Below are 14,007 nucleotides of genomic sequence, written 5' to 3'. Positions count from 1 at the left end.
CCTCTTTGTCCATTTAGAAGGGAGGTGGTGGTGTATCACTATTTTCTGCACGTCTTATCTTGGCTGGGGGCAGCCTCTCACCAGAGATGAATTCCAAGGGTTCCCCATCAGCTTGTGGTCTACACACTGCCCCGTTTTGCACCTCTTTTTACATTTCCTGTAATTGCTTTTAACTCGCATTATTGCTAATTAATGTTCTGGGCATCTATGTCCTATTTTCCATACAGCTTGGTAACATGCTGAGCCGGAGTTTTCTTCTGATTAACAACACTGTTCTCCAATAACTTCTTTCCTGAATGAGTGACTGATGACCTCATAGTTTGATTCCTTAATCCTCTTAAAGTCAGCACAGTGGTCACCATTATTGATGAACAAACGATTTTATTCTCAGTGTTTGTAATTTTCTATAAGACTGAACTATAGTCATTGAGAAGAGAAATAAGATGGCATAGTCACATATTTTTGTAATAATTTATTCCAGGAAAAAAGGCATTCATTCACATGCCTGAGAGAATGTTGTGCAAGTGTGTATCCCATTTAATTTTGGCATAAATCAATACCAAAAGCCTCCTTCAAATAAGGAAAACATAGAATCCAATTATTTATATGTAGCCTCCAAATAATCTAACCAAAGCATCACTTGCACAAGTTTGCCTGTGCTTAGTGATCATATTTCCTGCCATTACTGTATCATCACCAAGATAAGAGTTGCCATGGAATTTCTGAAACTACCTGGTTACTGATTCATTTTTTACTCTGTATTGCAGAGAACATGCTCAAGTATCTGAGGTGCTGACGAGTCTCCATGTCTGGCAAGAGGCAGCTATTCCTGGTGGGTTGCCTGGTTGGATCCTGAATACAACTTTCAAAAAGTATCTCAAAGTTGCACTTCTAGGAGGGTAAGATATATGAATAATATTATTCTGCAATTAGTATTCTTACAGTGCACACTAAGTGTATTGTCATAATGTGAGTCTGAGAACATAAAGTGTTAAAGGAAAGTCTCTTTTGCTGTAACACAGCCCAAGTTTCAAACAAATATTGTCGTTAACTTGTAGAAAATCTAGGATGTAGTTAACTTATAGATGTAGTTGAAGACTAGAGAGGATGCTTATTAATATTCTTTTCGAACTAAATATTTGCCTATTTTGAAGCAGCTGGAGGAAAGCACACATCAAAACAAGAAAATATTGAAGAAACATTACTCTGCCACTCCGCATCCCCACTCTTTTTTATACGACACACTTAATACACATTGTTGAAATAAACCAGATAATAGTATAAGACTTCTGTTCTTTGATCCACTGATTTTCCTAATCCAGTAAATAATGGAAAACATTTCATCGAATCTCCGAGACTAAGTGTATAACAGACAAGAGTTATGTAAGGCTGATTTCTTTTGCAGTCATTGTTGGCAAGTACAAAAGCCTCTACATTTTCATACTATATAATTCTTCTTGCAGTTGATCTTCATGCTGATGCTTCAGTTCTATTACTGGAGCCTTTCGTAGTTTTTGAAGACAATGTTTCAGCTAAATGTCGGCAAGGATAATTTAGTCTCTTTATTTGCATGTTACGGGGATCATACACCGATTAAAAGAATTAGGGGAACATGTATATCCACATCCAGTATGTTAAATCTGTTTTCGTACTGGCAGTACTTCTGGCCATATTACATGACTTGGGATCTTTGCTTTCAGTGTAGGCAACAATTAAAATTATTTGCCATGTATTAGATGTGTTGTGCATCACAGTACAGTGTCAGGTGACCTCGGACGGATGTGGGTACTGATGTTCCAGTGTTTTCTAGTGAGGTACACAGATGGTATTTGTCATTTGTGCATTTTTGTCATTTGTGAACATTGTATTCAACCAAGTACATACAATGCAGCATCTTAACGCAGCACAAGTTGCAAAGAAGGTCTGTTTGATCCAGAAAGGGTGGACTTTTGGTCATGTTGCTGCAAATGCAAATGCCTCTCCATGTGTGATCCATAAGTTGGCGAGTTGGACAAGAATAAATTTCTTTATTTCTGTCTACGATCACAAACTTGTTAGGTCCTCCGACTACCAGTAGCAGTCAGCAATGACCATTCTCAGATCAGCAAAATGTGGGACAAACACAAATACAACTAATGGATTGTCTACAGCATAAAACAATACAATAGGCCATAATGACTGTATGAATAGAGAATGGAGAATATATGTATGCCTTCAGTAGCAACATCTGGCAAGCTTGTGACACAAATATTTTGTGGCTACTGTGTGGCAGTTTGTTTTGAACAGTAACACAGTTAACAAGATGACTGTAATACATACCGTATTTTATGTAAGTTTGACAATACTGACACTGATTTTGTGTTTATCATTTGATGATGCCACTATGGCTTCATTTTATTAGGAAATGTTTTTAAAACAGGTATGCCTCATCATATTTAAAGTGCATAATTTTCACATGTTAGTCAGTAATACTTTTTATTATCGCCAATTTATTGTTTTGAGCTGTAGACAATCCACTAGTTGTATTTGGGTTTGTATTTTATTTTTCTCCTCATGTTTTACTGCAGGTCTGTAGATGGTCACTGCTTACCAAAAGCAGTTGTCTGAGTACCTAACAATTTTGTGATCACAGATGGAAATAAAGAATTTATTCTTCACTTCCTGGATCACTGTTCCATTCATGACCATGTCACAGATTGCGAAGTTGGACAAGGTCGCCGATACATTACAATGCCACTTGAAGACCAATATCTGGCCATATGTGCATTGCAGCGTAATACGGATACCACCAGAGTACTGCAAGACGATCTCAGAAGGGCAACTGGAGCCACTGTGTTCAATTAGGCTGTAATGAAATGGTTGTGAAAAAAGACGTAAGTTGCAAAGGAAATGCGCCGTATACAAAACAAAACACAGTGCTCATACAAGCGTCTGCCAACAACAAAATGCCTCCGATGAGCGTGACGTGACAACTGTTTGAATGAGATTCCTTTGAGCAGTTGCGGGCGGGCTCTTGTGCATGCGTAGTTGAGTCGCGCGTGAGTAGTACTTTCTCCCGCTTCAGGTTACAAAAGTGTGGCTGGGCGCCACTACCTAATATTGCCCGGTTCGGAAATATACAGGTAGTAAATCCGGACCTGGTGCGCAGAGCAGTCTGAGTTGTGGTGGGGAGATAGGTCGTCTAAACGTGACCTGTGTTTACGTTCAGTATTTTTTTGTTTCCTCTTCGTTTATTGCTGTCACGTTAAATGATAAAACGGATTTTTGTGACCGGGAGATATCAAATGAATTAAAATATGTTCGCATAATTACGGAAGGCTAAAATATGTTATTAGTTTCAGATTTTATTTCCATCTTCCTGACAGTCAAGCATTAATCGCCATGCAGAACAATGAAGTTATCTTTGTCAGTTTGCTAAAGAGATTTGGCTTTTATTAATCTTTTCTGCTGAGGCAGTAAATTTATTTGAAACCAACTGTTTAATTTCACACTGTTGGCTGGTTTCAACTGTTCGCTGATTTCAAGTGCACATTTGACATTGGGCCATGATAAAAAACCAAACATGAGATAATACAATACTGGTACTCCAAAAAACTTTACATGCGAATCTGGACATACGAATGTGCACTTTAAGCTGAATTATGCATTTTACGAAATTCCGATGCTCTTGAAGTATCCTATGATGTCTTGTTTCTTTTATGACATAATGTAAGATCTTTTAATGTTTTACACGTACGAACATACGGCCTTGCTGCGTCATCGCGCGGTGACGCCTGTTATCTGGCGCTCTCTTGCAACTGCTGAAACGAACCTATTTCTAATGGGTAGCGGGAAAATATTGCGAATGGTGATTTGAAAAGCGTTACATACATTAAAAGCAAATTTCCTTTTACGCAAGATGATCTATGTGTGAGAATGTACGATGAATTTCTTAAATAACAAAGCGTTTGACTCTCATTTAAAAATCAACTCTTTGAAGGCGGCTGTTTAGAAGAATTTCAAACCCAGAAGATCAGACATTTGCGTCGTTATTAAAAATTTTACTGGTACATTTGTGTGATGTATCTTAAAGCGTATCACGCGCAGAAAAGATCAACATTATATGTGGAAGCTTAGCTTCTCTTCCAGCTTATTAATCTTAGAGACCAATATTATATGTGAATGCTATGTATGTTAATTTAAACCATTAACTTTTCTTATTTGTGTTTTCACACTACTGAAGAGTGATCTTGCTATTGGCTGACTACATCACATGTCCTATGCTGTCATCAGCTGGTGAAATCACGTGACATGAGCTATGAGTGGCTTACAAAAGTGCAACGCAATCTCGATTTCAATGCTTCAGAAAGTAACATGTGGTATTTGGTGGAATTCGAATTTATACCTTTTTAATACAAAAATACGCAGTGTACATATTGCTGCACATCAAAGGTGTTTCAAAACGTATTTTTTTAAATTTTGTGTTCCAGTAATCTTGTCTCCTCTGAACCTCCATTTCCGTCTCTCCTCAAATGGCGATCTCATCAGCATTTTCTTCTTCCTTGATTTCTTTCATGATTGTATCCATAAGTGTAACAAAGAGTAAAGGGGAGAGCGAACTGCCTTGCTGAAGACTTCTCTTTGCCTTAAAACATTTTGATCTTCCACCTCCTACTTTCTACACTGCTCTCACAACCATTGTACAGCATGTGGACCTTTTTAATTAATGAATTGGGAACATTATGTTTTCTCAAGCATTCCCATATTTTATCCCCTGGTACACTATCATACGCTTTTTCCAAATCCATGAATACTACTATCAAGTCCTTTCCTTTTTCCCGAAACTTCTCCGTTAACTGACGGAGAGAGAAAATGTGATCTATTGTTCCCCTATTACTTCTGAACCCATGCTGTTGTTCCTCTAATTGGTGTTGTAGAATTTTCTGCAGTCTTTTTTCTATAACCTTTTCCATTATCTTAAGGCAGTGTGATAAGTGTTATTCCTCGGTAGTTGGTGCATTTCTTTCTACTACCTTTCTTGTACAGTGGTATTATAATTCCTTTTTTCCATTCATCCAACACTTTGTTTTCTTTCCATATCGTCCCCAGCACCCGGTGTAACCACTGTATTCCATGGATTCCTGCGGCTTTAATCATATCCGCTGTCAGCTCATCCAATCCAGCCGTCTTCCCTCTTTTAATCTGTTTGAGGGAATTTTCAGTTTCTAACCAAGAGATTGGATCCTGCTCCTCCTCTAATTCAATGACTTCAGTGTCACTTTCTTGTGCACCTTCCCCATTCAGTAAGGTTTTAAAATAACTCTTCATCTCTTCTCTGATACCTTCAACGTCCCTGATAATTTCCCCATCTTCTGTTTCAATCACTTTTATGTCTTCTCTATCAGATCTTTTACTTTTCAATAACCCATATAGCAGTTTTTGGTTCCCTTTCCTATCCCGCTCTAGTTTCTGGGTGAATATTTCCCATCTCTTCTCCTTTTCTTCTTTCACAATTCTCTTTGCTTGCAATTTCTTTTGTTGGTATTCCTTCTCCAGTGTTGTCACCTTGTGTTCATATTTTGGTACGAGCCCCTGGTTCTGATTTTTTTTCCAAACTCCATGTTTTTCTTTGCCATATTATGTTTTTTAAGTGCATCTTTTACTCTATTGTTCCACCAACTGATTTCTTTGTCCTTCACTTTACTCTTAGTTTTGCCACATACCTGCACAGCACTGTTAACTATTGATGTTTTAAATAGGTTCCATTCTTCCTCTACACTACCCTTTCAGTTTTTGTGCAACTATATTTTGCAAACTTTTCTTATTTTCTTCTTCTTTCAACTTCCACCCCTTAATTTTAGCACTCTTTGTACAGCATTCAAACTTTTCATCTTATAATTTAGATCAGCTACAAGTAATCTGTGGTCACTATCCAAGTGCTCACTTGGTATGACTTTAGTGTCCCTTACTTTTCCTCCAATTAGTTTGTCTGCTAATATATAGTCTATAACTGTCTTAGATTTGCCATCCCAGCCATATCTAGTAATCTTATGGCTACCTTGTTTCTTAAAAAATGTATTCTTCATGAAAAAATGATTCCTTATGCACAGATTTGTAATTTCTTCACCCTCAACATCTCGTATTCCATATCCAAAAGAACCCATTACCTCCTCATATCCATTTCTATCTATGCCGATCCGAGCATTCAGATCCCCAGTTATCATAATGTTATCTTCTCTTACTTGGTCTTCCAGTTCTTCAAGGAATTTCATTTTTTCTTCCTTACTGTACCCTTGCTGAGGTGCATACACTTGGAGTATAGTAAAACTGTTCTTTCCCAAGTTCACTCTTGCTCTAATTATCCTTTCACTTATAAAGCTCACATCTGTAATTGGATCAATGTCTTTGTGAACCACTAACCCCACTCCATTTTTTGCCTCTTTATTGTGACCCTGCCAGTATAATTTGTACCCACCTCTCGGCAATTTAGAGTTTTTTTCCCTTCCACTTGGTCTCACTCAAGGATATGAATCTTTCTCCTCTCCATCATGTATACAGTCTTCAGTCTTTCCTGTCAAGGTTATTACAGTTAATGTTCCCACTCTCAACTTGTTTTGTCGGGTTCTAGTTTTCTGTTCTTGTTTAGTGTATCTTCTCGTGTTCTTGGGTTTTTCTTCAGGCTGTGAAGAGCTGTCATTCATTCCAGGGGAACAAGAAGGCCTGTCTACATTAGGTATTTTTAATCCAAGGCTCGTTCTTTGATTGAAAGCAGTAACAACTTTTTCTCATCTGCTGGCGTGCAAAGCCTAACACATCTGAGGATTTTCTTTCAGGGTTTACTCCCTCAGTCTTTGAAGATCCCCCATCCCCACAAGGCTGTGGTTCCACTCCTCATTTGCCCTTGGGAGGGAAAGGGTGCCTCCTCCACCAGCTGTGCCGTCCCAAAGATGTTGTTCTCTGCCGTAGCTGCTGTTAAGGACTTCGCCATATCCCTGGCAGTGGTTGATAATGATAAGGAAAAAGGAGAGGTTTGGCAGCGGTTGATAATGATAAGGAAGAAGGACAGGGTTTAAGATAGGATAGGATAGGAGACAGGCTAATGATAGGTCGTTGTGGGACACACTTTGTCTCGATCCTCCCCTTTGGCGTGTCCGACATAGGTGAACCTGCTGGTAGCTACACTACCGCTGGCGTACCCCTCCGGATCCAGAGCACGCAAAACTCCTCACCCGTACGGATAGTGCTACATTAAGGCGGTGTCCCCTGAGGGGGGAATCACAGTGTAAACCCATAGTCAACTGAATTAGATAACTTCTACATCAAAGAGAGAGCTTTCAGTTGCCACAGTGAATGAAATAGTTCAGTGCATCACGTGATAGACATTGGTAGACATTGTATAAGTTACAGTGAATAAAGTGTTCCGGGCAATTATGCCATGGATTTCACCTTACAACCCAACATTATGTCCGCATGTGCAGAGGACGTTTTCAAGAGTGATCGTAGCTTTTTCGAATGTCCAATTCACACCCTGGCTTGCTACTGACTACTGCAAAATTCTACTTCCACGTGCTTCTGCAGAGTGGCATGATGGCACATGTTTGGAATGTGTGAGCACAATGGCTGTCTTCTGCTGTTGCTATCACCCCATTCTGGAATACTGGTATGCATCTTCTTCAGCACCAGAATCCAGATGTCATTCAATTTCACACCCTCCTCCTCCTTATTGAAATTCCTGGAGTGTCTCACAATCTCTATGACCTCTGTGTATAACATTTCGTGGTATCCACTTGTGACTGCCAGTACTTGAGTCCTATCAAAATTAATGTGGTGGTCTCCTGGTTGCAAAGCAAGTTTCACAACAGCTGATCTGTTCAAATGGTTCAAATGGCTCTGAGCACTATGGGACTTAACATCTGTGGTCATCAGTCCCCTAGAACTTAGAACTACTTAAACCTAACTAACCGAAGGACATCACACACATCCATGCCCGAAGCAGGATTCGAACCTGCGACCGTAGCAGTCACGCGGTTCCGGACTGAGTGCCTAGAATCGCTAGACCACCGCGGCCGGCAGCTGATCTGTCAGTATCCCCTCTTCTGCAATTGCCCTTGTACTCTTCTAGTCGTTTTTTGATAATTCTTTTGGTGGTGCCCACATACCCCTCCCCACAACCACATGAAAACCTGTAAATTCCTGCTTTTTCCAGTGGTTGGTGAGCATCCTTGGCCAATTTTAGATGCGATCCTTAATGAAAGGATGGAGAACTTTCAATTTCACAACCGTTGGAGCATCCCTATGATTTCTGTGCCCTGCTCTTAACGCCTTTTCAACTCAGCGAATTAATAACCATTCTTGAGCAAAATGTTAGTGAGATGTTTTAATTGTGTGTCAAGCAGCTCTGGTATGCAGATTTTCCTTGCTCTGTCTGCCAAAGTTTTTTATGATGCCTCACTTTTATTATGGGTGGTGGTTTGAATCCCAGTGTAGGTAATGGTCTGGATGCGTGGGTTTTTGGTAAATAGTGTGACCCAAGGTACCATCTTCTTTCTTGAAAACTAGCACATCAAGAAAATTCAATCTTGCCAAATTCTTGAGAGAATTATTATGACCATATGTGGGCCAGTCAGATTTGTATGTTGAGAATTCAGCACATTTTACCAGTAAATTAAATACAGCCAGAGGACATATTACTTCTATTGAAATGAATACCCCTAGCTGCATACAGGTGTTGATATAAGTCAATGGGGACAGTTGAAAATGTGTGTCCCAACCGAGACTCAAACCCAGGATCTCCTGCTTACATGGCAGACGCTCTATCCATCTGAGCCACCGAAGACACAGAGGGTGGTCCAACTGCAGGGACTTATCTCTGGCATGCCTTCCATTAGACCCACATTCGCAACTTATCGTCCCGCACTATATTCATAGTGCCCCTGCCCATCATACTCATTACGCGTGGCATTACTGCCGATTCCCATAAGAGTTCGGGCACGGTTTGTGCATCTGCACACAAGGGCGATCTTCTTCTGTGTGGGTGCACAAACAGTGCCGGAACTCTTACGGGAATCGGCCAGAGACAAGTCCTTGCAGTCGCACTATCTTCTGTGTCCTCGGTGGCTCAGATGAGTAGAGCGTCTGCCATATAAACAGGAGATCCCGGGTTCGAGTCTGGGTCGAGGCACACATTTTCAACTGTCCTCGTTGGCTTATATCAACGCCTGTATGTAGCTAGGGGTTTGTCGGGGACGGCCAGCTCGTCCCACGCATCCCCTGATCGGACTACGACTGTGGTTGCCCGGGATACTGCCCGCATTGAGGCTGATCCCTCACCTGTGGTAGAGTGGGAGGTCGTCTCAAGGTGTGGCAGGGGGCGAAAGACATTCCGGAGGGCTGAACGGAAAGCCTCTCCAGTTTGTCTGACGAACCGGTTTCAGGCTCTGTCTCAGGCTGATACTGATCTTCGGCCTGACATGGCTGCTTGTCCTGTTCCAGAGGTTGCCCCTCAGTCTGCAAGATCCGGGCAGTCGCAGAGGGTGGGCTTACTGGTAGTTGGGAGCTCCAACGTCAGGCGCGTAATGGGGCCCCTTAGGGAAATGGCAGCAAGAGAGGGGAAGAAAACCAATGTGCACTCCGTGTGCATACCGGGGGGAGTCATTCCAGATGTGGAAAGGGTCCTTCCGGATGCAATGAAGGGTACAGGGTGCACCCATCTGCAGGTGGTCGTTCATGTCGGCACCAGTGATGTGTGTCGCTATGGATCGGAGGAAATCCTCTCTGGCTTCCGGCGGCTATCTGATTTGGTGAAGACTGCCAGTCTCGCTAGCGGGATGAAAGCAGAGCTCACCATCTGCAACATCGTCGACAGGACTGACTGCGGACCTTTGGTACAGAGCCGAGTGGAGGGTCTAAATCAGAGGCTGAGACGGTTCTGCGACCGTGTGGGCTGCAGATTCCTCGACTTGCGCCATAGGGTGGTGGGGTTTCGGGTTCCGCTGGATAGGTTAGGAGTCCACTACGCACAACAAGCGGCTACACGGGTAGCAGGGGTTGTGTGGCGTGGGCTGGGCGGTTTTTTAGGTTAGATGGCCTTGGGCAAGTACAGAAAGGGCAACAGCCTCAACGGGTGCGGGGCAAAGTCAGGACATGCGGGGACCAAGCAGCAATCGGTATTGTAATTGTCAACTGTCGAAGCTGCGTTGGTAAAGTACCAGAACTTCAAGCGCTGATAGAAAGCACCGAAGCTGAAATCGTTATAGGCACAGAAAGCTGGCTTAAGCCAGAGATAAATTCTGCCGAAATTTTTACAAAAGTACAGACGGTGTTTAGAAAGGATAGATTGCATGCAACCGGTGGTGGAGTGTTCGTCGCTGTTAGTACTAGTTTATCCTGTAGTGAAGTAGAAGTGGATAGTTCCTGTGAATTATTATGGGTGGAGGTTACACTCAACAACCGAACTAGGTTAATAATTGGCTCCTTTTACCGACCTCCCGACTCAGCAGCATTAGTGGCAGAACAACTGAGAGAAAATTTGGAATACATTTCACATAAATTTTCTCAGCATGTTATAGTCTTAGGTGGAGATTTCAATTTACCAGATATAGACTGGGACACTCAGATGTTTAGGACGGGTGGTAGGGACAGAGCATCGAGTGACATTATACTGGGTGCACTATCCGAAAATTACCTCGAGCAATTAAACAGAGAACCGACTCGTGGAGATAACATCTTGGACCTACTGATAACAAACAGACCCGAACTTTTCGACTCTGTATGTACAGAACAGGGAATCAGTGATCATAAGGCCGTTGCAGCATCCCTGAATATGGAAGTTAATAGGAATATAAAAAAAGGGAGGAAGGTTTATCTGTTTAGCAAGAGTAATAGAAGGCAGATTTCAGACTACCTAACAGATCAAAACGAAAATTTCTGTTCCGACACTGACAATGTTGAGTGTTTATGGAAAAAGTTCAAGGCAATCGTAAAATGCGTTTTAGACAGGTACGTGCCGAGTAAAACTGTGAGGGATGGGAAAAACCCACCGTGGTACAACAACAAAGTTAGGAAACTACTGCGAAAGCAAAGAGAGCTTCACTCCAAGTTTAAACGCAGCCAAAACCTCTCAGACAAACAGAAGCTAAACGATGTCAAAGTTAGCGTAAGGAGGGCTATGCGTGAAGCGTTCAGTGAATTCGAAAGTAAAATTCTATGTACCAACTTGACAGAAAATCCTAGGAAGTTCTGGTCTTACGTTAAATCAGTAAGTGGCTCGAAACAGCATATCCAGACACTCCGGGATGATGATGGCATTGAAACAGAGGATGACATGCGTAAAGCTGAAATACTAAACACCTTTTTCCAAAGCTGTTTCACAGAGGAAGACCGCACTGCAGTTCCTTCTCTAAATCCTCAAACAAACGAAAAAATGGCTGACATCGAAATAAGTGTCCAAGGAATAGAAAAGCAACTGGAATCACTCAACAGAGGAAAGTTCACTGGACCTGACGGGATACCAATTCGATTCTACACAGAGTACACGAAAGAACTTGCCCCCCTTCTAACAGCCGTGTACCGCAAGTCTCTAGAGGAACGGAGGGTTCCAAATGATTGGAAAAGAGCACAGATAGTCTCAGTCTTCAAGAAGGGTCGTCGAGCAGATGCGCAAAACTATAGACCTATATCTCTGACATCGATCTGTTGTAGAATTTTAGAACATGTTTTTTGCTCGAGTATCATGTCGTTTTTGGAAACCCAGAATCTACTATGTAGGAATCAACATGGATTCCGGAAACAGCGATCGTGTGAGACCCAACTCGCTTTATTTGTTCATGAGACCCAGAAAATATTAGATACAGGCTCCCAGGTAGATGCTATTTTTCTTGACTTCCGGAAGGCGTTCGATACAGTTCCGCACTGTCGCCTGATAAACAAAGTAAGAGCCTACGGAATATCAGACCAGCTGTGTGGCTGGATTGAAGAGTTTTTAGCAAACAGAACACAGCATGTTGTTATCAATGGAGAGACGTCTACAGACGTTAAAGTAACCTCTGGCGTGCCACAGGGGAGTGTTATGGGACCATTGCTTTTCACAATATATATAAATGACCTAGTAGATAGTGTCGGAAGTTCCATGCGGCTTTTCGCGGATGATGCTGTAGTATACAGAGAAGCTGCAGCATTAGAAAATTGTAGCGAAATGCAGGAAGATCTGCAGCAGATAGGCATTTGGTGCAGGGAGTGGCAACTGACCCTTAACATAGACAAATGTAATGTATTGCGAATACATAGAAAGAAGGATCCTTTATTGTATGATTATATGATAGCGGAACAAACACTGGTAGCAGTTACTTCTGTAAAATATCTGGGAGTATGCGTGCGGAACGATTTGAAGTGGAATGATCATATAAAATTAATTATTGGTAAGGCGGGTACCAGGTTGAGATTCATTGGGAGAGTGCTTAGAAAATGTAGTCCATCAACAAAGGAGGTGGCTTACAAAACACTCGTTCGACCTATACTTGAGTATTGCTCATCAGTGTGGGATCCATACCAGATCGGTTTGACGGAGGAGATAGAGAAGATCCAAAGAAGAGTGGCGCGTTTCGTCACAGGGTTATTTGGTAACCGTGATAGCGTTACGGAGATGTTTAATAAACTCAAGTGGCAGACTCTGCAAGAGAGGCGCTCTGCATCATGGTGTAGCTTGCTCGCCAGGTTTCGAGAGGGTGCGTTTCTGGATGAGGTATCGAATATATTGCTTCCCCCTACTTATACCTCCCGAGGAGATCACGAATGTAAAATTAGAAAGATTAGAGCGCGCACGGAGGCTTTCAGACAGTCGTTCTTCCCGCGAACCATACGCGACTGGAACAGGAAAGGGAGGTAATGACAGTGGCACGTAAAGTGCCCTCCGCCACACACCGTTGGGTGGCTTGCGGAGTATAAATGTAGATGTAGATGTAGATTCATTTCAATATAATTTCATTCTAAGGAGCTGCATGGTATCTGTTCTTTCGGACATGTCCAGCAGAACAGATACCATCTTCATATACATATTACTTACTTTTTATGTCGTATCGCTGTTCACTATGGTCCCACTTAATGATGTATTGCAATAGCTGAATCAGATTTTTCCTCCTGATGTTGCAGAACTTTTTAAACATTGCCACACAACCACAAATTTCAAGTGGAACTATGAATTGTGTGAATAAATGAATGGTGTCGCTGTTGGGAGTCCCTCAAGGCAAGTTATAGTGAACTTCTTTGTGGAAGATTTCAAGGATCAGTCATTGGAAACTATGAACAAGAAACTGAATATTTGGTTCCGATACATGGATGATAAATTTGTTTTGTGGCAGGGAGGAACTGGGTCATTTACACAAACATGTCAGAGGGATCAATCAGAAGATTCAGTTCCCATGGACTACGAGACTGGCAAAAGACTGAATTTTCTCGATATGTTAGTTTTCGGGAAAGAACATGGTGGCTTGGGCCACACAATTTACTGAAAGCCCATGTACACAGACCGTTACCTACACCGGGATTCAAACCACCACACACAACAAAAATGAGGCATCATAAAAAACGTTGGCAGATAGCGCTAGAAAAATCTGTGTACCAGAGCTGCGATACAGGATTAAAACATATCACCAAATGAATTGCTCAAATATGCTTACTCATTTACTGAGATTAAAAGAGCATTAATACCACTGCCTGGAAACTGTGGAGATCCTCAGGCATCAAAGAAATTGAAAGTTTTCCTGTCTTTCATTAAGGACATTTCTGCCTGCATAGGAAAAATTTTGAAAAAGTGGAACATGGCGGTAATCTACAAACCCACCGAAAAGATAAAAGATCACTTAAAATTGGCCATGGATGCTCACCAACCACTGGAAAAAGTAGGAATTTATAGGATTCGGTGTAGTTGCAGGGACTGTACATGAGAACTAAGAAAAAAAAAAGAAAAAAAAATGTGAAACATGCATTGCAGCCAGGAAACCACTACGTTCATTTTGATAGGTCTCAAGTACT

General features: G+C 41.7%; 1 protein-coding gene across 1 annotated transcript in view; it reads left to right on the top strand.

The window, feature by feature from the left end:
* The window catches only part of LOC124717003 (general transcription factor IIH subunit 4), a 128,056-nt gene that overhangs the window by 39,742 nt on the left and 74,307 nt on the right, over positions 1–14,007 (top strand). The window contains exon 3 of the mRNA XM_047243633.1: positions 768–899. Within this exon, the coding sequence (XP_047099589.1) occupies positions 768–899 (132 nt within the window). The remainder of the gene's footprint in view (positions 1–767; positions 900–14,007) is intronic.

Source organism: Schistocerca piceifrons, chromosome 1, assembly GCF_021461385.2.
Source record: "Schistocerca piceifrons isolate TAMUIC-IGC-003096 chromosome 1, iqSchPice1.1, whole genome shotgun sequence".
NCBI classification, from domain to species: Eukaryota; Metazoa; Arthropoda; class Insecta; order Orthoptera; family Acrididae; genus Schistocerca; species Schistocerca piceifrons.
The sequence above is the reverse complement of the archived record's forward strand: the minus strand, read 5'-3'. Positions and strand labels throughout refer to the sequence as shown.